The sequence below is a fragment of the Leptosomus discolor genome, chromosome 26, assembly GCF_034619465.1.
Source record: "Leptosomus discolor isolate bLepDis1 chromosome 26, bLepDis1.hap2, whole genome shotgun sequence".
Lineage (NCBI taxonomy): Eukaryota > Metazoa > Chordata > Aves > Leptosomiformes > Leptosomidae > Leptosomus > Leptosomus discolor.
In genome coordinates this window covers 670253-693646 of record NC_141416.1, presented here as the reverse complement: position 1 = coordinate 693646, position 23394 = coordinate 670253, and the positions used below count along the sequence as shown (strand labels likewise).

At 43.9% G+C, this 23394-nt stretch overlaps 2 protein-coding genes across 2 annotated transcripts; one reads left to right on the top strand and one right to left on the bottom strand.

The window, feature by feature from the left end:
- Positions 1-3418: 3418 nt before the first annotated feature.
- On the bottom strand, positions 3419-3757 carry KRTAP13-1 (keratin associated protein 13-1). The gene has a single exon (XM_009953558.1). The coding sequence runs from the start codon at positions 3755-3757 to the stop codon at positions 3419-3421; it is 339 nt and encodes a 112-aa protein (XP_009951860.1).
- Positions 3758-12197: 8440 nt separating this feature from the next.
- On the top strand, positions 12198-22783 carry LOC104348306 (feather keratin B-4). The gene is made up of 2 exons (XM_009953564.2): positions 12198-12207; positions 22410-22783. The coding sequence occupies exons 1-2, from the start codon at positions 12198-12200 to the stop codon at positions 22781-22783; spliced, it is 384 nt and encodes a 127-aa protein (XP_009951866.2).
- Positions 22784-23394: the final 611 nt, after the last annotated feature.

Sequence of the window (23394 nt, the reverse complement as noted above, 5' to 3'; positions counted from 1 at the left end):
GATCAATCAAAAACTGACATGTTTTCTTAGAGTTCTTCTTCTTTCAGCTGAAAGACAGTATATGGCATGGCCAGTAGGACATAGAAGATTTAACAGATCATAGAATCAGGGAATCCAGGAATGGTTTGGGTTGGAAAGGACCTTTGAAGATGGTATCTAGTCCAATCCCTCTGCCATGGGCAGGGATGTCCTTCACTAGATCAAGTTGTCCAAAGCCCCATACAACCTGACCTAGAACACTTCCAAAAAACAGTGACCTAAGGATCCAAGATGTGGCTTATTTTATAATCTGTTTTCTAAGCAAAAGGGGAGAACGAGCTAAAAAAAAAAAAAAAATCCTTTCTTCAGGTTTCTCTGAGAAAGCATTTTATTTAAAACATCTGAAACATGTCAAGTTCAGATCCTCCAGTTGCAAAACTGATAAAAGGTAGACTGCAAGCAGCCACTTTGCTAATTCCTCCAGAATCAAACCCTGGAAGGAAGCTGGCATTCAGCAGAGCATACTTCTGGTACTGTTATGTTAAGCCATTGTACCTGCAGGCTATTTACCAGTGGTGTGAGTCTGAACCACATAAAAAACCATTAAGCTCTAGTAGTGACTAAATATTTAGTGAATCCACCTATTTAAATCAAACATGAAAGACTTAACTCCCACAGATATCTGTCTTGAACTGTAATTTAGTGTGTGGGGAGGACATATAGTTCAGGCTGTGTTTACAACATCTTTATGAATCGACTTCTGATTGCCAACACTGTTACCTTGTACTAGGGTACAAACACATGCTCAGAGCACGTTGAGACAGAGAGGAGAGTATAGTGACCTCTATAGTTCAAGATGAGACATTGTGATCTCATTTATTGTTGCTTCCTATTCTTGGTAATTACTTGTTTCACTGAGAGGAGGAACCGGACTCTGAGATGCTGGTGTTAACTGTCAACAGCCTGGACTTCCCATGGCTGACCAAGAACTGCAGGAGACCTTGCAGTTAGATGTGGTCCCCAGGTTGCAGTGGCCAGCAAACTGCCCAGATCTCAGCACTGCTTCCTGATTTCCATGATAAACAGCAGCTGGCGTTCCTCCCACCTCCTCCTCGTATCTGCATGTGACGTGACCTGAGATGCGTTGGGTCTGCCAGTGAAATTAGGTCTCTTATCTTCTACTGCGTTCATCTGTGATTACACTTACATGAAACTGTAATCCAAGTTCAGCCTGCTGTGCATTTGGGAAGATTGTTGATGGTTAGGAGCGGTGCAGAACAATGGAAGGCAGTTAAGAACTGTCCTTTGGTGCTTGCTCTGGTCTATGGTCATAACATGCAAATTCAGGCCAGCAGATGAAAATCAACCATGCAATTTTTGCAGTTCCCGCTCTCCAAGGGACAGTGCCTGCAGGTCACTTTACCGAACAATGGTGTTGTGGAGTGCTATGTCTTCAAGAACCATTCAAAGCCAGTAGAGTCCATCAACAAATTGCAGCGATCTATTTATAGTCCAGGCCTTAACTTCTGGCTCCTACGTGTGCCTTTTCTGTAGTATAACAAGCATGTAGGCAGAGAAGCTTCATCCAGCTATGCTGACAACATCCACACTGAAGGATGTCGGACTGCAGCATGAGAAACTGGCTGCTATTGTAAGTCCAGCGCAGAGGTGCAGCAAGATGGGCTGAGAAGAGGATCGATGTAATTCTACTGTCCTCTGTGGCATGAAAACAGTAATCTTGAAAAGAGGACTTCTGTAGTGATCAACACCATAGTGATTTGTCTTGAAAATAACGTGATCTGGTTGGTTTAGTGCTCTGCATATATGCACAAACAAGTATTGGTTTTTTGACAACATCCTAGTGACTCCAAGAATAACCATGCAGTGCAGAGGAAGCACGAAAACAAGACAAAGCCTTCAGACACATCCTAACAAGAAAGAGGTGTTGCCTGGCTACCTCACTGTAGCCTCATCTCATTTCAGCTAGTTTTACAAGTGAAGTCACACCTCCAAACCCTTTGAAGTTATTACCACATACTTGATCTTGTCCAAACAAATTTCTGAGACTGGGGTTTGCCTGGAATGAGCCTGCTGAAGTACTGTGAAGCCTGCCAGCGCGTTGCTGGTATCCCTAGGAACAGCAACTTCACACAGGGAAGAGCAGAAGTGCTGAGCAGTGTCTGGTCCATCAGAGTCCTTGTTGGCATTGCAAGCACAGGACAGGGTGAATGCCTCTTAATAGCTGTACTAGTTGTATGCAGATTTTATCACTAGAAAAACAGCTCTACAGGACATACTGAGCAGCCTGGAACCGTGTTGCTGTTGAACAAAGAGAAGTGCTGAACATGTCCAGTATCCAGAGTCATCTGTGAGTAGCCTGAAATTTAAGTTTGAAGTTCCTGAGAGGGAAAATATTCTTTGGCCTGAATGATAGGTGCTGCTCTGCAGGGAAGATTTAAGAATTATTCTTTTATTTATTTCAACATTCGCCAAGAATTTAGAGGTATTAATGGGGAAACTTCAAAGAACTGAGAATTTCAGCAAGGATTTGCCATTCAGTTAAAAATTCCCGTTGGCTATCCAAAGGAAGGTTCTATCCACAGATCGTTACATGCTGTTTTTAAACAATGAAAAATATCATAAAACCAATGTACGGGGATATAATTAAATTGGAGCCGCAGGCAAATAGCGAGACTCAGGGAAGATCTTCAAAGTTATTTGTGTGTTTAACTTTCTGTGCTAGCATGTAACAAAACATGCTGTAACCACACCTGTCCTGGAGGAAATTTCAAACTTAGTTGTAAGGGTTACAAAACATGTTTATCCAGCATGAAATTACTTTTGTGCAGAAGACAGTCATTACACTCCCTCCTGCTTAAAGGGCCTGGTCACCTTCCAACTTCAGTTGTTGAAAGAACACAAACACCATCATGTTTCACTGGAGATTGACGCTTTCCCCAAATGGTATATTAGTAAAAAATGGTGCACAAAAAAAAAAAAAAAAGACAGGAAAGCTCAGAATTTTGGTGCACAATAATTTAATGAGAAAGTAAGGAGAGATCTTATTGAATGAAAAATACAATGAAAATATTGTCAGGGTCTCATTAAAGGCTGCAAGCAAAGAATTGCTCCAGGGCTATGCATTCCGCACATGTTACTCTTTCTTTTTCATGGCATGGGAAGACTTACACAATCTCATCCCACTTTCAACCAGCCAGAGATCGTTGATAGAATTAATTTAAGGCTGTTATTATCAGGAGCCACTGGAAAGAACAGTCAGAAAACTAATTTAAATCGTTAGCTTAAGAATTACATGTAAGTGTGATTTTCAGAGATGCACAGTTCACACTCCAGGAAAGCAATACCAGTAACAGGGTTTGTGGAGGCACATCTTCCTCCATGTTGGGCGATTGCTCATTGCTTCTTATTCATTGCACATTTAACACGGTCTGCAGCTCCCAAAACCATAACCACTGGATCCATAGGAAGAGTAAGACCTCCCATAATTGTATAAGCTCCTAGAGCCATAGGAGCCACTGGATCCAAACAAGCTCCCAGTGCTGGATGGTGCTGAGCTGCCCACTATGCTCTCCTGAGGGCAGGAGCTGAGAATGGGTCCTGGGAAGGTCATGACCACGGGTGGTGGGTAGATCACAGCTCTTGAATCACCACAGGACGTAACACAGGGCTGGCTCCAGGCATTCGCAATTGGCTGCGGGCAGGTCACTTCGCAGGGTGCAAGGCAGCGGGAGCTGATCATGTGTCTGTAGGAAGACATCTTCTGGGAATGGAGATAAATCTGAAACACACAACACCGAGGCAACACAGCGCTGAGAGCTCAGATACCAATTTAATGGAGATTGTGCTTGGAAGAGAAAGTATAAAAAAATAACAAGACCAGAAGGAGGATGAAGATTTCAGTTTTATCAGCAACCATGTCCCTTTTCTCATCTTCTCGTGTCCTCCTCCTCTCCCTTGGAACAGTCTCCTTTTCTTTTGACTCTTAATTATGGAGCAAATTTGATACACAAAAACATCATTAACAACAAAAGAAACTGTCTGTTTGAACTTGACTTACCCCCACCATCCTTTACCGTTTCTCCTTTCCAGCATTCCCTTTTCAATCTGACTTACTGTGACACCTGACCATTTCTTTTGTAAATAACTGCCGAAAAGAACATAAACACGGGCTAACACTTACATAGTAACATCCTGTGCTGGTCTGCATCACCTGTAATTATTACAACTGTATGAGGCAAGTCATTGTTATTCCAGCTTTAAGGAAGAGGTAACTGAGGCCAAGAAGTGAATGCATTGCCCAGAGCCATTTGGCGAGGTAACAGGAGAGACGAGTCAAAATTCAGGCAAGCCTGGTTGTTAATGCCAATGTTATTCCCCAGTCTTTCAGATGCTACAGCTGGCACCAGGGCCCCCCTGCATGTTCTTTACACAGATGAGATGAGTAGCAGCCACATCCCTGAAGAGCCCATAGAGTTTTCTTGGCAGAATATACCACATTTGGGTGGGAATGCAGTATCAGTGAGGTTCCCAGTATAACTAGGACTCCTGTGAATGTGGTCCCAGCTGTCCTGCTAAAGATGACTGAGGTGAGAAATGACTGCGGCAGAACTAGGAGCTGTGCATAATTTTGTGGAGTCATTTTCTTTAATTATAAGATCCCTTGATCACTCATAAAACTGATTTGCAGCTTGTCTTGATCTCTGTCCTGCCTTTCTAAAACCCATAAAATGAAAGGCTAGGAATAAAGAAAAGCAATAAAGTCTTGTCCATAACAAGTACATAATGTAATGCATGACAGGCTTCAAATTAATTCAGAAATAATTGCAAAGAATATTATTGCTAATGGTGGCTTCCTAGTTCATTTTGAGATGCAGAGTTAACTTTTCTTGGTAGTCATCATTACAAGTCAAGGCAAACAAAGGCAAAATCATAGAGGCAGAACAGTCAGGCTGGAGGAAACAGGAATTCACTAAACCTCACTATAAAACCTCACTGTAGAGTTCACATATCCCAAACTTTCAACTGCTCTGAAAACTCCTGCCCTTTTATAGCCTGCCACTGAATAAGTAGGAAGCAGCTCTTTCTGAAAGAAAACTTCAACCTTTCACACATTTCTAAGAATCAGTCTTGCTTCAGTTCAAATCCTGCGTTGTTACCACCACATTGTAATAGCAATAGTGTCAGGCTCAGACTTACCCCTTCACAGCTAAGAGCAAGTCAGGAGAAATGGTTAGAGCAGCCGGGAACTGTGAGCGCTTTTATACCTTTTCTTAGGCAATCAGGAGGATATGAAACATTCTTTGTGTATGATGTCCTAATGCATTATCAAACAAAAATTCACTCCACCTGTAACAGCCCCAGATAATGCAATTATTTTGCTCAGCAATGGCGATTACTGTTGCGTTCTTGTCATTAGTCCGGCAGAGTAATTTTTTTTTTTTATTACTGCTTTTTCCTATTTCTCTGATTGCCTCATGGAGCAAAGATTGCTCAGAAGTTTATCAATAAACACAATATGCTGACATGCCTGAGATACTACCCCACTTTTCCAAGTCATGCTCCAGTAAGGGGGCATTGTGCAATTTATCCCATCATACCCACACACATTAATTCCTGTGACTCTGGTATGAGGCATATTAGACTCCACAGACACCTTCCTACTGAGTTATAGGTTTGGAAATGGGAAGCGTTCATTAGTTCCTATCCTCCTGGCTAAGAAACAAATGCAAAGCACGTGTCCCACTTCAAGCTTTAGAAGTACAGGTGGAGTAACCTATAAGCAGGGAGCTGCTGTTATCCAGCCCTGGCATGGGGGACAGGAGCTTCAGACAATGAGAAATTCATGTGCAGCTTTAATTGTCAGGGACTCCGTGGGTTCACTGCTGAAGACCTCGGGGCTCCTGAGTGATGAACGATTCATGGTTTGGGAAGAAACAGGTCAGGGAATGAAGCCATGCATCACCGTAGGAAAACTTTGGGCTGGAATCTTAAAGTGCAGTTTCAGCTGATGCGGAAGATTGGCTGCTTACTTCAACAGATTTCTTCCTCAGATTCAATACCCTTTCTTCAGTTCTTCAGTTATTTACTGACAAAATTATTTTCAATAGTTTATCCATTTTGTGCATCCAAGTTGATATAATTTATGAATGCTTTTTCAGTCTCAAGATGATGAATTCTTCCCCTCTAAAATCCATCCCCTTCAAGGGAATTTAAGGTTGAATGCCAGGTTTTGAGTAACCTTGGGAATTCTGTTCTAAAATGTTCATTTTGTTCCAGTTTGTCCATCAGAATTTGGTAACTGTCACCAATACTGCAGTGGAATGCTGTGTAGGTGACGCATGCAAGAACGCTGAGGAAGCTGCTTTTCCAGGGCTGCCTTGGGATTTCCCTCAGTGTTTCCTAGCAATGCCTGCAGAGACACCCTTTAAAGCTACTGATAATTTATGGTAGAGGATTCATATAAAAAAGAAACAGGAATAGAAGCAAAGGGAAGGAGATGTTGCAGGGAAACAACCCACATATAGTCTGCTCCTCCTGCCCGAACCACACCTGGTTTCACTTTGTCTGGAAGCAGGCGATGACGTATACCTACAGATACCTACAGATGAATCACATAATTCTTGGAGATGCATCCCTCTTCTAACCATCCTGCCCTTCTGAAAGGGCAAAGAGAGCTACATACTGGTGTCAATACTGCTGACACTCCAAACTGCTGCTTCTGTCTCACGATGTTCAGGGTTACAGCCACGTGCTTTGCTTTTGCAGTTTTACAGACCCACAAAGTGGCATCCAGCTGCCATATTAATGTCTTTTCCGACTTAAACCATTCACAGTCATTTTTGCCAGCAAAATCGTGGTATAGTAAAATACTCGGGGACAAATGGCTCTATGAAAAGCAAAGTTAGCATGACATATGGACTACCATTGCACAGATTCCTTATATGACAAATCACAATACTGCTGCCGCATACATTGATCCGCTGCATGCGAACAATCATCAAACCCATTTACTAAAATAGCATAAAACATTTTTATTTATCAAGCACATCATTTTATTGTAACACCATAAAAAAAGACATTCAAATGTATCTGCAGAAACTTCCATGAATTGATTTTGGATCATTTCTTTACAAACATGACTAGAAACTCTTCCTGGCTAGCTTGGATGAACACCACAATCAAGAGTACCAAAGGGACACCCTTTGTTTCAGTTTGTAATCGAAACACAGACTCTGCTCAGGATATCCAGGTCTTTCTGTGTAATTCTTCCAAGCCCATGGCAGACAGCTTTGGAGTCATCCATCCAAGAGTCCATCTCATAGTGTGGGTGGAATTTGTCTCGTCTGGTAACACAGCACACCCAGGTTGTACTGGCATGTCTACTACACCCTAGGAGGAGACAAATAACAGCACAGGAGAGGATGAGCCATCTGAGAGAAGGAGAATGCAATGAAAAAGGAGTAACTCAACAAGGAGGAGTTGAGTAACACTATCTGTTTGAGGAACAGTATTTCTAGGTTCTTAGAAAATAATATTTATGCCTTTCTGTGACTATACTTCAAGCCAGAAAGAATGACTGCTGTTGATGTGGACCCACTAAAACCTCTTGCTGGAACAGCCACAAAACCTAGCTGAGACCATAAAATACATATTCACAGGGATCACGCAAGACTCAGCACTGCGCTCTTGTGGCTTAGCTGAGAGCGTGACTTAAGCTGAGTAAATCAGAGTTATCTCAGACACCTCTAGACAAGGTGAATTCCTACCTCTGAGCTGAAGTTTTGGCATACCGTCAACTTGTCTTGAAAACTGTGGTGCCATTTCCAGATCAGAATTACTGATGCGTATCTGGCACCTCCTGAGATAGCATTGCTGTCAAGGCAAAAGTGTCTTTTTTTGGGAGGGTGGTTGGTGTTTTCTCACACCAAACTGTCCCCAGCTTCCTTGGGAGCAAAATGGTTCTCCAGTTTCCAGCAGTTCCTTTCTTGGAGGCTTTGATCTTTTAAAAATCTTCTTTAAATACCAGAGCTGCTTCTATAATTTTGATGATATAACTGCTCTTTTGTCTGATATGAGTAGAATACAATCCTATCAGCCTAATGAGGCACAGGATGCCATCTTAATGCAGTCCGCTATTAAAGTACTTCTAGGCTGCATTCCCATGTGTCCCAAAGGCAAGATTTTGGCATTTTCCTCAAAACACATTGTGCAAAGTTCAGCCAGCTCCTTGTGTACAGTGTGGATATAAAGTAAGGAAAAAAATAAAGTGGATATATTTATTTGAATACAAAAATATGCTAACTAGTGGTATATTCTAACCCTAGTAACAACACTCTGCATATGTATTCTGTGACTGAGTCCTGAAGCACACACACTTCCCAGTGCAAAGGCATTTTTATGCTGACATTAACCATGTAAGATGCTAATTCTGGTTCCAGCAGCTAGGAAGGAGGAATTGTGCATTGCCAGGACCTATCCCGGCCACATGTATGTAGGTGCATTTATAATCATCAGCTAATAAGGGGATGTAAGGGAGACAAGTGTGGAGAAATAAAACAAAAAGAGAATGCTAGTATTAGGATGCAGTGTGATTTTTATTAGGAACAAGAAACGGCATTTACTCTAATAACAAACCAAAACAAATTGAAGGAATATTTCCAGTTTCTCAGACCTGATTACAAGCAATTAGTCAACAAGGAATGAATGTTTCACAAGAAGTGCTCTTTCTTCCCTACAGCAAATGTAACTTTGCCAACCATTTCTGATCAGCAGCATGCCAGAAGGCTTTGTTGAGCAGAAAAGCCTAACACATGGGAGAGCAAAGCAACATCCCAGATATAAAATTTGTTACATCTTCCAGGTTGAATATAAAGACAGAAACCCAGTACCTGTATTCACAGAGAGGCTAAAGCACAAATGGACCCAATTTCTCACCCATACTTTCAGAATGGAAAACACACGTTTTGAGAAACCATTGCAAATTTACAGTGACAACATCAGAAGCAAAAAGAGCATAAGAAGGACAAGGAGAAAAGCGGTTCCCATGGGTGCCGATCAGCACCCGTAGGTCCCAATGAATTAGCTGGCAGTCATGGATACTCAAGGCTTTGGAGATCTCCACAGTTCAGATGCACATCCAGGTCTTGCCGTCAGTTCCCGTGCTGTTTCTCCTGCCACCCACACCTTCTGCCATGCTTAGCACGGCCCACAGCCCCCGTAGCGCTGGCTCCAGAGCTGGCTGGAGGAAGAGGAGGAGGACAAGAAGCCCCCGTAGACAAGGGAGCCCTGCAGGCCCTTGGGGCGGCCCAGCCCCAGTGGGGATGAGCTGCCCACAAAGCTCTCCTGAGGGCAGGAGCTGAGGATGGGGCCCGGGAAGGTGATGACCACAGGCGGTGGGTAGACCACGGCGCGGGAGTCCCCGCAGGAGGTGACGCAGGGCTGGTTCCAGGCGTTGGCGAGGGGCTGCGGGCAGACGATGTCACAGGGTGGGGAGCAGCGGGAGCTGAGCTGCTGGCTGGAGAAGGACATCCTTCGGGCAGGGAGGTGAACCTGCAACATGCCGGGGAGCCTGAGTCAACCTACTGCTGATGAGCCACCGCGCAGACCACCCTGCTCTGCCTCGCCAGGCTGGCCACCCCCAAAATGACCTGTGGCAAAGAAGCTGGAGATCACCCTTCACCAGGTTTTGCAGAGAAACCCACTACATCTACCGAAGCCTGTGAAAGGAGTCCATTCTCAAGGAAAAGGAGGCATAAGCAAGACAAGAAGAGTATTTCTGAAAGATTCAGCTGAAAATACTCAAGCACGATGCTTTAAGTCAGAAAGATTAAGTGGGATCAGACTTACTCAAGACACCGAAGAGGAGAAGTAAAGATCAGCCGTCTGAGGCTGTATGTGCTGCGAGCCCTTTTTATACCATTTCTTGGGCTGCCCGCTTGTCTATGACACCTTGTGAACAAGATCTTAATTAGCTCCCAAACACACAGATTACACGTCATTCCTCAACTCCTCATTCATGCAAATGGTTTCCTCACTGTTAGCAAGTATTACTCAGCCCAGATTTTCCTCAGGTTCTTCCTTCTTAGAAATCATTCCGATGACTTCCCCAGGTTTGCAGTATGTCTATTTATTATTTTTTTTGTTACAGATACTGAAGCTTCTGTTTCCAAAGTTTTCATACTCTATGTTCATTACAATGTTTTAACTCAAGATCCATTATTACCTTCTTGAGGACCATTATTAATTTTCTTTGGGAATATGCAAGACTTTAATCCCTGTCCTGTCTTGGTGCGGGTCAGTGTTGAGACACTGAATCACTGAGGACACTGCAAACACCCAAGCGAGGTGCAGCATTGCAACCATCTCCCATAGGAGTTACGATTTTCACATTCAGTTCCCTCTGCTTTCAGCCACAGCCCCTGGGGTCTGCTCTTGCAGCAAAGGGAAGCACATGGGGATAGACTCCAACCTCAGGTGTCCTGTAACACAGGATAAAGCATCCCACTCCCCTGTGTGGCTTTAAAGGATTGTGTTGCTCTATTCTATGTACATCCAAGTTAAAAAAAAAGAAAAACAACACAACTCACTATTTTAATAGTTACTGAAGGATTTTCCTCACGTCAGACACAGGGTCATAATATTGCCACAGCCAGAAGGACATACTGCATAAATTGAGGCTTCAGAGGGACATGGGAGGGAATGTGTAGTTGTGGTCTTCTGTTCAGAGGCAGAAGAAAATACAGAAGATCTGCTAGAGTTCACAAAACAGATCACCTCTGTGCTTTGGTGTGCTGCATCGCACCTCCAGTGAGTAGCTGGGACTAGGAACAAGGCAGATGGAGTAAATCTCCCATCTTTATTCTAAGGATAAGCCCCACAGTGCTTCAGCTCGGTATCAGCAGTGGTTTAGAGAAGAAAATCAGCCCACAGTGCATTGCACCGCTTGTGATGCTGAGGAGTGCTTGAAGAATACTGGCTATGTGGAGCAATTGCGTAAATAAGGTAGCTTTCCAACGCTTTTGTCACATTGTTAAAATCAGCAAAATGCTGCAGGAAGTGAAACTGCATCAAAAAGTTTAAGGAAGAAACAGGAGGGTGTTGGAAGAAACTGATAATTGCCCAAAGATTAATAGAACAATCATAGAAGCCTGGGGAGTGATGTGCATTGCTGTGTTTTGTAACAAAATAAACCTGAAACACAAAGGGTGTCTCAACCCCCCCAGGCAATCCAGGAGATGGTATATAAGGGCTTCTGGCTCAGAATTCCTCAGATCATAGGTCCTCGCTTCTCCTCTTCGTTGATACGAGTAAGTCTGATCCCTTTGTTATCTCTTTTATCTTCAGGTACAGTGAGTTTGTGTTATTTTTAACCAACTGCTGCACATGCAGTGTGAACCACAACGGTGTCGCTTCCTAGATTTGCATGACGACCTTTTTCATGGACATTTTCACACGCAAACAGTGAGGCTGCAGATCTGTTCGAGCTGCACTGCAGCTGCTACAACAGGTCCGAGGGGTTCAGCCAAGATGGGGCTCAATCCAGGTGCTTTTACTCTTGAGCTCAGGGTGAACCGACTGGTGCGCCTGGGCCCAGCTTTCCAGCTGGCTTGGGCAGCGCTCAGCGTGCAGAGAGCCTGGGAGAGAGCAGGAGGAGCTGCCTGGGAGGGAGGAAGGAGGGCAGGGGAGGGGGAAGAGAAAAAGAGACAAAAGCACCTGAGCCTTAGCAGATCAACAACACAGGGCACGTCCTGAGCCCTCCCTGCTGCTGGCGAGGCAGAGCAGGGTGGTCTGCGTGGTGGCTCATCAGCAGTAGGTTGACTCAGGCTCCCCGGCATGTTGCAGGTTCACCTCCCTGCCCGAAGGATGTCCTTCTCCAGCCAGCAGCTCAGCTCCCGCTGCTCCCCACCCTGTGACATCGTCTGCCCGCAGCCCCTCGCCAACGCCTGGAACCAGCCCTGCGTCACCTCCTGCGGGGACTCCCGTGCCGTGGTCTACCCACCGCCTGTGGTCATCACCTTCCCGGGCCCCATCCTCAGCTCCTGCCCTCAGGAGAGCTTTGTGGGCAGCTCATCCCCACTGGGGCTGGGCCGCCCCAAGGGCCTGCAGGGCTCCCTTGTCTACGGGGGCTTCTTGTCCTCCTCCTCTTCCTCCAGCCAGCTCTGGAGCCAGCGCTACGGGGGCTGTGGGCCATGCTAAGCATGGCAGAAGGTGTGGGTGGCAGGAGAAACAGCGGGCGAACTGACGGCAAGACCTGGATGTGCAGCTGAGCTGAAGAGCATGGCTCTCCAAAGCAGTGGGGACCTATGGGTGCTTCCTGGCACCCACGGGAACAGCTCTTCTGCTTGCCCTTCTCATGCTCTATTTGCTTTTAATGTCAGTTTTCTCAAAATGTCTCTTTTCCATTCTTAGAAACCAGATTACTAATTGTGTAAAATCTGTTTCTCACTGTTAGAGCACAGTAGCACTAGTATCACTGGAAACTAGCCCATGCATGTTTTTAGTTTTTGGGACCATACTTTTTTTCCTTTGGTAGTTTTTACTTTGATACCAATATGTCTAATAGGAAAGATCCATGGATGTCACCTCACACTTCGATTTGTCTGGTCCATTTGAAACTTGAACCAAGACGGAAGCATAACGTGCTGGAAATAAATCAGTTTGATGCAGATTGCTAAGCTGGCCCTTTTTTGAAACACTGAAGTGCATCTTGTACTCTTCCTTTACTTTGCTTAAAATGTACACTTTTTCATCCCAATAAACACTTATGATTGCATCCAAATAACATTCATCTGTTTGCATTCTTCTCTGTTTGGGGTAATACAGCCTCTGCAAGCCAACTGAACCAAACCATCCCCTTATCTTCGAGATCTGTAGATGAGTGTTATGCTCTTACAGACAGTGTTTATATAATGCCTATGGATTCATTCATCAGGGACCTCTGCTTACAACACGCAGAGCTTGCTTGTATGCCTGATTTAATCTTAGAAGGAACCATGTGTAAGAGAACTGCCCAACCCTTAGATAAAATTTTCAAGACCAGTGTGAAGTATTAAATTAATAGCTGCTCCGAAAGTATTTTGATAACTCAATCCCTACTTACCCTACCTTTCTGAGTGGTTTTTTTTACCAGAATTATTGTAATTCCACACACCATAAAAAAATTAAAAGGGGATATTAGATTATGCTATAATTCTATATAACATAGAGAAGTAAAGAGAGAATATTAGAAAGTGCACAGCAGCAGAAGGATCTTCACAGAGACATTCAGAGACAGAAAATCAGCTAGTGATGAAACTCCAGTCTGAGATATAGGAAGCTTGAATCCACTTCCCTACTCTGTACCTTCATATCTAGCTTTCTGAGATCATAAAACTGCCTCAGCTGGGATCATAAATGCCCAAGAGCAGGTATCTTTTGCTACCTTAACTTCTTACTACTGTGAAAAGTAAAGGAGCCTCCTAGCAGAATCCTAAGAAAAAGGGAAGCAGAAACTGGAGCCTAAAGAAGTCAGCACAGTCACATTTCAAAGAACAACTTAGATAACCAGAGGATCACTGCAATAAAGGAAAGTAGATATAGCGAGAGTTCTTGATAAATAAGGAGCAGGGGAAGCAGGGGACCAGCTGGAAGCAATAAAAGACTTCTTTAAGGTAATTAGAGCAATCAGCCAAGCAGACCCTCAGCTGTTGCTCACAGTCACGTTAACCCTATTTAGCAGAGTACTGCAGGGCCTTGAGCCTTTCTTCTCAGCACCTCACTGGAATTCTGGATCTGGAGTGCAGAGGGGTGTTTTAGAGTAAGGAAAGGGGGAAGATTGAACGTGCAGCGAAGATACAGCCAACTATGTCTTTCTACGGACAGCTGGATGTTACCTGCGCTGTATGCTGCGGCAGGCATGCTCGGCTAGCTGTGGCTTTCCAGTAAGTGCCCTGTGCTTTCTTGCTATAGCTCCGGCAGGTGTGTGTCTGGGTGTGAAAATCATGGTAAGCCTCCTGTCCATTCCCTGTATTGTTTTCTGTCTCCAGTAATTTTCTAGTGGCACAAATTGGTGAGGTATAAGGTCTAAACCAGGTACAACATAAGAAAAGTCATTGTTAAGCAGAGGACTACTGGGGTCGTTTTGATCAGTTGAGGTCTTTGCTCCCCTCTCACTGTAGGGCTTAACTATGATTGAAGCACCAATGCTCTGCACAGGAGAATCTTTCACTTGTTTTACTTCATTAAAACAGACAGAAAGCAAAACCAGAATGCTAAGATAATGATGCAGCGTCATTTTTTTAATAGATGATAGAGGAGGAAATTTACAAAAGCAAGACGTGATCATACAGGAAATTAAGAGTTTGAGGCTTTTACAGATGAGGCTTCTTGTTTCAGGAAGCTTCTTTTCAAGCACAGTGTTCTCTTCTTCTTTCATAGCTGTAAGCTTGACGATGCAGTCCAGTTTTCACCCGTTAATGTGACTCTTGATTGACATCAGGCAGTGTCAAATGGGAGAAATTGCACTATACAAATTTTTACGTTATGCTTCTTGTATAATATTATCAGGTTGAATGTAGAAGGAGTATTAACACACTTGAAAGTTTGGACCAGAATAGAAGAACACATTTCTAGCTAAGAAAGGAGAAGTACCTAAGCAGGTACAAGCAAAAATACAATGTAAGGGGTTAACAAGAATCAGCCTTTTTTTGTCAGCATCTTAAAAACCCATCTTACTCCTGACATTGGATCTCACATTCAGTATTCTGACTGCCCTTGGTGCAAGTATATTCCTGCTGGGTTTGGCAGGGCTCACACCTTGTAGAGCGATAACCACTGAACCTCTGAGAACAATAAGGGTATGAGAACCGGCTTTCTTGTAATCCCCCATAAAGAAAAGAGCCTCTGTAGCCATAAGATCCCCCATAACCAAGTGAGGTTCCAATGGCAGCTGGTGCTGAGGATCCCACTATGCTTTCCTGAGGGCAGGAGCTGAGAATTGGCCCAGGAAAAGTGACGACCACAGGCGGTGGGTAGACCACTGCCCTGGAGTCACCACATGATGTGACACAGGGCTCGTTCCAGGTGTTGGCGATGGGCTGTGGGCAGGTCACTTCACACGGTGTGGAGCACTGGTAGCTGCACAGCTGTTTGTAGGACATTGTTCTGTAGTAGAAGTGGATCTGAAACACAGAAAGACAGGAGACTGTGTAAAGCCATTCAATGGTAGGCCAGAGACTAATGGCCATCTCACCCAGCCTCCTTTCCTCAGTAGTTAACCTGTAGGACACATTTTATGGGCACATCAGAAGTGTTTGTTCCCCTGGTTATACCTACTCAATTCCAGCAGTCAGTATTTTAGGATTACCGACTTATAAAGCTTTGAAATTTTTGGTTGTACGGCAAGGGAAGTAGATGTTCATCTAAGAGTTCAACGCAGGAATGCTCAAAGGCACTACCTAGGCTTCGTCAGAATTGGATCCATTTATCAAGCTAGTGAGGTGATGAGGTAATTCCAAATTAAAAATAATGTAATGCTTTTACATTACAAACAGTAAAAATTTAGGACCACCTGTTACACAGAGCTTCAAAACTGAGCTTCGCCTTCTACTAAAGCCAAGACAAGGCTGCAGCTCATTTCTAGGCTAGCTTTAGGAACTAAAGTCACGAATCCTTGAAGCACTTGGCAAGAGCTACAATAGTCCCTCAAGAAGCTGGATAATGCCAGCTCCAAGCTATCCGTAGGATCAGTGAGTTTCTTTTGTAGAGAGATTGTCCCTGTTAGCACCACGGCAGACATTTACGTAGGATTCAGTTACAATTATCACTAAAATGCTGTATTAAAAAGGCACAAAGAATTAAGAACTTACTTAAGTCCCAGAGGAGAAGTCAGGAGAAGCTGTTGAGAGAGATGTGAGCAGCACGTGCTTTTATACTGCTGCTTGGATAGCCTGAAGGGTCTGAGACACCCTTTGCACATGATGTTTGATTAGATTCAAACCAGAAGCCATTACACGTAATGCCTCACAGCATATAATCATTTTGCTCACTGTTTGCAATTATTAGGCAATTACCAGTTTTTCTTTACACCTTACTATGTCATCTCTCTCTAAACTTTTTGATAATGTTCAGATTCATCAGGTTTCAGCCTCTCTGAAACAATCCTCAGGCTTTATGCTTCTGCAGTAATGAGAGGTAGTTCAGTTAAGTTAAAACCATGTGGTTGACAACTGCATTATATTTTATATGTTTTACATTTTAACACCCACTCAGAGATGGGGGACAGACCGTGAGTATTAACCTTGAAGCTCCAGGGTGCAGGTCTACTTAGTTTTGCCTGCTTCACCTCCCCACTTCACCTGCTCAGTCAGTGTCTGATGTGCTGGCACCAACAAGCCAGCAAATCTGTGCTGATGGAAGGCAGAAAATGAGCACTTAGTTAACACACAGTAGAAATGCTGCTGACTCTAAACCGCACTTCAGACTTGTGTGCACTTCTTGTACGGATCTTGTCACCCCAACAGCCAAAGCAAAGGGAAATTTATGGTCTGAAGAGAGGCTTCACTCAGACTCTAAGAGCTGATATTTATTCCCATCCTTAGCTTTTTTTCCCCCCTCATCATCTCTTTACAGTTAGTTCTGTGTGTACTCTGGGACAAATGTCTTTCCAAACTTAGCTGCCAGACCCTCATCTGTTCCAATTGAATGTGACCCCACCAAATCTAGCTGGTCTCAGTCTATATTATGCTCCATGTAATGATTTCAGCAATGTTTTCCTTAAACACTCCAAATGGGTAACTTTGCATCTAGCTGTCTCTCCAGTGTGTGTCTTCACTCCAAGACTCGGTATTTTCAGAACTGGGCAATATCTGTGTCCTTGGCCACAGGCAGCCTTGTGTTCAGAAGCCAGTGGTGCAGAATGCTTTTCAGGAGGGAATCAGAATTTGTTCAACATGTCGTAAATTGAATGAGAAAAATCAATGATCATTCTCGAAGATGTCTCTAAGGAGGATCTCAGTGGTCCTGAGAAACCAATAAATGCTTTAGCCCTCAACTTTCCCTGTAACCTGTACAGTATGGGAGACACAGACCTATGGCGAGGGGAAACTCCATCTTTTTTTATTATCCCTGCCCTCCATCAGGATTCTCCAGGGCAAGACCTTAAGCAGCAGCGACCTGGTGGCCATCAGGGCTTGACTCCCTGATCAACACAGCAATCAGTCAGATTGGCAGTGGTCAGCTATCTGGGGAAGAGGCAAAGGATTCAGCTCACAGACCTTCAGCAAGTGGCGAATTGCAGCAATAAACTCTGCTGGACCTTATTGTGGTGTCATGGACCGTGAAGCCTGGTGCCTAATTTTACTTAAGATGGAGAAGGATGTAGAAGTCAAACAATCACAAAAAAGGAGCTTGATTCATTCCCACCCAAAACCAACAAAGGGAGTGGATTGATACCAGGAAGGACCTGGTCATTGAAGTTTTGAAAGGAAGCGGACTGTGAGATGCAGTGTTGTGTAACAATGTGATGAAGCAGGGAACACCACAGTAATTATGGTAAGTCAGAAAATGTTTTACAACATCAAGATGAGCTGAATATGCAATATATTGATATCAAAATATTGGTTGGTAAAGCAGCAAGCCCTCATGAGCAAGGTTGTTTCATACACACAAGGAGTTTAAGAAAGTGGAAAATAGTGCTCAGTGGTCAAATCTTTTTTCGGATGCTCCTCTTGTTATATGATCCCTGTTAACTTGGCTAATATTACGTTTATTTAATAGTTTCCAAAGTATTGAAATGCAGCTAGAAGATCAGCTTTAATTGTTAACAGTATATTCTGCTAAAACCATAATTCTTGTAAGAGCTTGACACAAGTCCATCTCCAGGGAAGCCTTTTCGACTTGAAACAGTCTGTGAAAATACATTTCACAGAGACTTCTATGACAGCAGAAGGTTGCTTAGGGTACCCTGTTGCACTTATTTTCACATGGGTTAATCTTTGTGCATGATCTTAAAATAGTTTCATAATTCCTAAATCTGAACACATTTTGCTGTAGGCGACCTTAGTTTCGTTTGTTCAGCTTTGGTATAAGGTTGTGAGTATCCTGAGCAGACTTCACCAATTGACTAGCAACTCACGCTGCCCCTGAATTTTCTACATGTGTAGAGAAGGAAGGATTTATCTGGCCATTTTGAAGCGTAATATAACCAGAATTTGTTTAATGTTTTCCTTGAAATCCATACTCTGGTCAGAAGAATCAGAGCCAATTCAGGGGTGCTAGGTGGGCATAGGCAGTTTGTAACCATTTTTGGTCTGTCTGGGGAAAAAAGAAAATGTCAGAGACATCAGAGATGAGATTTTTGACCCATGACGTAGACCTGTAACAGCTCCACCAGCAGATCTTTAGCTGATGCTGAAATATGAAGATGGAAAACTGCATCAAAATGTGTGTCTAATCACTGTTTCTCCACAGGTTTCATGGAAAGATGGCTAAGGATTACACAGCAGGAAATATTATTTACATCTTCAAAGTGCCAGCATGGTTCAGCTGCACTGAGTAAATCTAAGCTGGGAGCCAGTGGCCACAGTCCTGCCCCTGCCCTCTGCTGAGCTGTGTTTTTGTGGACTGGCAGGAGAAAAACCAGCTATCCCTGCACAGATGTCCTATATTCTCTGGTTATTTTTCTTCATTCCAGTGTGTATCTCTTTCACTGATTTAATCAAAATATTTGAAGGAAATGCAGGGTAGAAAAATGAACAGAATAACAGCAAAAATACAATTAGCACAAGGAAGGAAGGTGATGGAGGTGTAGACTGCTGGGATTTTGGATGGTCTGCTTTGCTCTTTTCTTACTTAGGGCTTCATCCTGAAAGAATTTCTTGCTTTAAGTGATCCTTGTGGACTTAATGGTGACAGATCCTCTCCCATAAGTGAGGCCTGGTGCATGCAATGCTTGGCTGCATCAGTAGCTTCTCTTTGCCCTTTGTGACCCTTCTGTAAAATTGGATGACCTACTGGTTTTCCTTCCACGTCTATCTTATTTCTTCTGGATGGAGACATCCTGCCTCTCCTCCAGCCTGAGAGGGCAGGACCTGCTGCTGAAAGTAAAACCCACTCACATTCTAACTGTAACAAAGCAGGAATAAGGACGCCTGTATTTTCCTTCCCAGCTCTTCCTCTGAATCAGAAACTGATGCGAAGACAAACACTTTGCCCTGATGTCTCAATTGCCTTTCCTGTAACAACCACCTAGACTACAGGGGTGTTGTGAAAATGCTGTCTTTTAAAGCAAGAGCTGCATTCCTAACCATGTAGTCTCCAGCCGGGGATAGCCACACCTGCACCCGCCCTGCGGCTGGCTTTGTGTAGGGTGAGGTCCTAGCAAGACTGTGCTCAGAACACTTCCCAGTGGGATTTGCTCCGTGGCTGGTGTCCAAAAGCCTGACAGACATGCTTCCCATTTGCTTATGTTTCTCTACCCATCACAATGGCACGTATGCCCCAGGATAGCACCCTGGCTGTGCTTGGACCCGTATACTCCAGGACTTACAGGAGGTGGACAAACATCACCCACAGGTTAGGATGTAAAGGGAAAAATAGGTCTGACAAACCTATGCTTGAGAGGTTTGAGAAGATGCTGGAATTCTTCCACTGTATCCATGATCTGTGCAATGCACTGCATTTGGCACTGCTGCCTTGGGTCTTCTCTTGGAGCTCGACAATCTCCGATTTTGTTTCTTATAGTTGTCCAAAAAATGGTCCTTGACTTGGTGTCGAAGTGCAGGAGATAAAAAAAAATGAGGACCTGGGGTTCTAAGCGCTCCTCCCAGCTCTCCCACTGAATCTTACAGACATCCTTCGCCATCTGTTGTTCTTCCACCATCCCTTTGAGAATACGTCCTAACTCAGATGAGTGTTGCATTAGTGTTGCAACAGCAACCTTGACTATCATCTATCTGGCTTTTTAAGGATATAATTCCAGAGGTATTTCACAGGACAAAGAAGAATATGTTGCAAGACTGAGAGTCCAGTGTTAAGGACTCTGTTGCCGCTTTCCAGGTCTGACAGATCCTGGGGGTTTGGGGTTTTGCCCATGAAACTCATTTCATTTAAACTCATCTCATGGATCACTGCATCCTTTGAGTGCACACCACAGCCAAGTTTTCGTCTGATTTCTTCTGTCTCCAAGTTAACCTTTCTCTTTTGCAGTTTTGTGCTATATTAAGCATTTTTCTCAGCAGGTAAAATACTGCTCTGTGCAAGCCTGTGTTAACACCCACACGAAATGGGAAATCACTACTGATGATTTCTAGAAGAGATGATTAAGACAGAGGCCAAATAATTTACCAAACATCTCTTGGCAATTAAGTGAGCCTCTGGGAGGAGATCTCGGGCATGTCTTGTACTTGTTAGTGTTATTATTTATAATTATAATTCTATTATCTCTTAGCTTATGTAAGCGAGGTTGGTGCCCAGATACCATGAAAATAGAGAGCTCAGCCAGTCACTGCTGTCAGGAACCAATAAATGAAACTCACAGGTTTTAGGTATGGTGAAAGAAGGATTACCATCCCTACCAGAGAGAGCCTCCTGCAGTGAGGGCAGAGGGCTGGTTGTCCTTGCCCCAGCATGTGCAACACAACAAGGGCATCTGAAAACCCCTCCCCAAATTCCTGGCGAAGGTTACACTGGAAATCTGCTCCAGACCACTGTGCCTTAACCAGGACATCTTTACCTTGCCCTTGGTCTAGACTCCATGTTATTTTCTGTTTTCCACGATGTAATTTCCCTAGTAGGTTCAGGAGCAAGACCAGGCTAATGCCTTGGTTTAAAATAAATAGCACAGAAAACAGAGCATTTCTATCCTGCCCATAAATCTACAGGAGTGCAGATTACAGCTCACAGTAGGGCAGGGACGTGGTTCCATAAATGAGTTCTGCTGTCAAGAAGGAATCACCATGTGTAATCTAACTCGGGTCTCCAATTGCTAAATGCCATAATTAATATTCTTTACTTGTGAATCCTTTAGGATCATCAAATTTATATGTAGGTGCAGGATGATCCCAGTGTTTACCCACTTGCTTTCTTCTGTGGCCTGTTACATCCAATGAGGAGCTGGATACAGTTTTCCAGTTGTAAATTCATTGCAAACTCCTGTACACAGCTAGACAAGGACCCACTGAAAGGGTCTGATGTGAAGTTGAAAGGAGTTGTTAAGTGATGCCTTTTGGAGTAACTTGTGCACGAGGCTGATTCCTTCCTAGCGTTTCTAAGCAAGGGTTTCCTTGCCCTTTTTCGTATTGTTTTTAACTAGGGCAATATATAATAATCCTGTGAACAGGATGATCACCATAACTTAAGCACCCGAGGGCTGTGGTCTGCAGATTATTTCCCCTACATACTATTTCCTGCCTATCTTGCCAAGGCGCTATAGAGGTCTTTAAGTTTCACCTCCCTTTGCAACTAAAAGGTTTGAAAACCTTTACACCAAGCACGACAAACTCAATACATTACTTTAAAAAAAAAATCTTTTTTGTCAAATCAGCAATCCTACTGATCTGAATTATGTGCTTTGAAGCTTATACAAGTGGAAAAAGGAAGTTAATTTCTGCAATGAGTAGAAAGAAACTAAGGGTGAATACTGTCCCTATTTTGAGATGAAAGATTTCTGTAGGCTGCAAAATGGATGTGATACCATTCCACTAATAATTGCTTAACAGCAAACAATATGCAAAGATTCCTCCACCCGTTGACGTGACAAATGCAGGAAAGTTTGTTTTGTAACTAGGAAGGACTGCATGCCCAAAGTGTGGCTCAGACCCTGGAACTGCTCTGAGGAACAGTATAAAAGTGCTTGGAGCTCGGAACTCTTCAAACCACTCTTCTTGGCTTCTCCTTGGTGGTGAACTGAGTAAGTCTGACTTCAGATAAATCTGTTTTATGGATTTAAAAGCCACTTTAGTAGGAGTTTGAATGTACTTATGTCTGAGCACTAAATATGTCTTTGCTTATTATTGGAAGAATGCTATTTTCATTTTAAAAATTCTGTAACTTATTTCAGCTTGGCAGGCTTTGGAGGGTATGGGATTTATACAGAGAGCATGGAGCTTTAGGAGATGCTTGTGTGTTTCAGAAAAAGAACACTTAATCTTTTTATTTGTGCCTGGGAATGCTTTGCAAATGAAGGCAATAGTTTTAAGAATTTAAATATTGCTAGGTTACTGCTCATCTGTCCTTAGTGAGGCTTTACTAACTTCTAACAGGTTGTCTAATCTTCATTATTTCTGCATATGGATTGCAATCACACTTTGCACTTAGCTATAGAAGAGTAACTTTCTGGATATTGTATGGTTTGAATAAATGAGGGCTCCCCTTTGCAAACGCACCTGCACTGTTGCCCCTGACTCATACTCTCCCTACCCTGTGTGTTTTAGGCTTGATTCCAGACAGAAAGATGTCTTCCTACAGACAGGCCTGCAGCTACTCACCCTGCGACGTGAGCTGCCCAGCGCCGTACGCAAATGCCTGGAACCAGCCCTGCGTCACCTCCTGTGGGGACTCCCGCGCCGTGGTCTACCCACCGCCTGTGGTCGTCACCTTCCCGGGCCCCATCCTCAGCTCCTGCCCTCAGGAGAGCTTCGTGGGCACCTCAGCCCCACTGGAGATAGGCAGCTCCTTTGGCTACAGGACCTCCCTGGATTCCCAGAGCTCCTTCGGGTCTGGTGCTTACCTGGGAGGCAGGTACTCCTACCCCTGCTATTCCCGTAGGTACACGACTTACCGTCATGGGAGCTGCGGGCCCTGCTAAGCCCTGCAGGGATTCCCTGGGGAGCTGGACCCAGCAGGGACCAGAGCAGAGTCCCAGTCCATGAGTGAGCAGAGGGTTATGGCTTTCAGAGGGGCAGCGTACCGGGCTGCAGTGGGGGTGCTCAAGAGCTGGGGACTCAACCACCCTGAGAAATAAGCCCAGACACTGTATTTCCCTTCCTGTTGGGTTAGTTTTCTGCTAACAAGATCCCAACTCTGTGTTTGAGGGGCTGTTTACTTGAGAACTATAGAAAAGGCCTTAGTCTAAATTAGAGCGGTTTAGAGAAGACTAAATATCAATGCAAAATAGATCCTGTATGTTCTGGCCTCGTATGTGGACTGATGCTTCATGGCTTTTCAGACACAGTGCAAAAAGTTCTTAAAGCTCCAGTCTGATTCAGGGAGCTACCTTGTTTCATGTAGTCTGGGGACTTAAACCAACCAACAGAAACAAAAAATCCCAATGAAGAATCAGCTGAAAACCAAACTTGACTCTCAAATGCTGCAAATGCACAGAAGACAGAAAGAAGATCATCTAACAAACTGCAGCCCCCAAAGAAGACAACCACATCCATCCCCGGCAAACCTTGCAAATGTATTCTGTACTCTCTG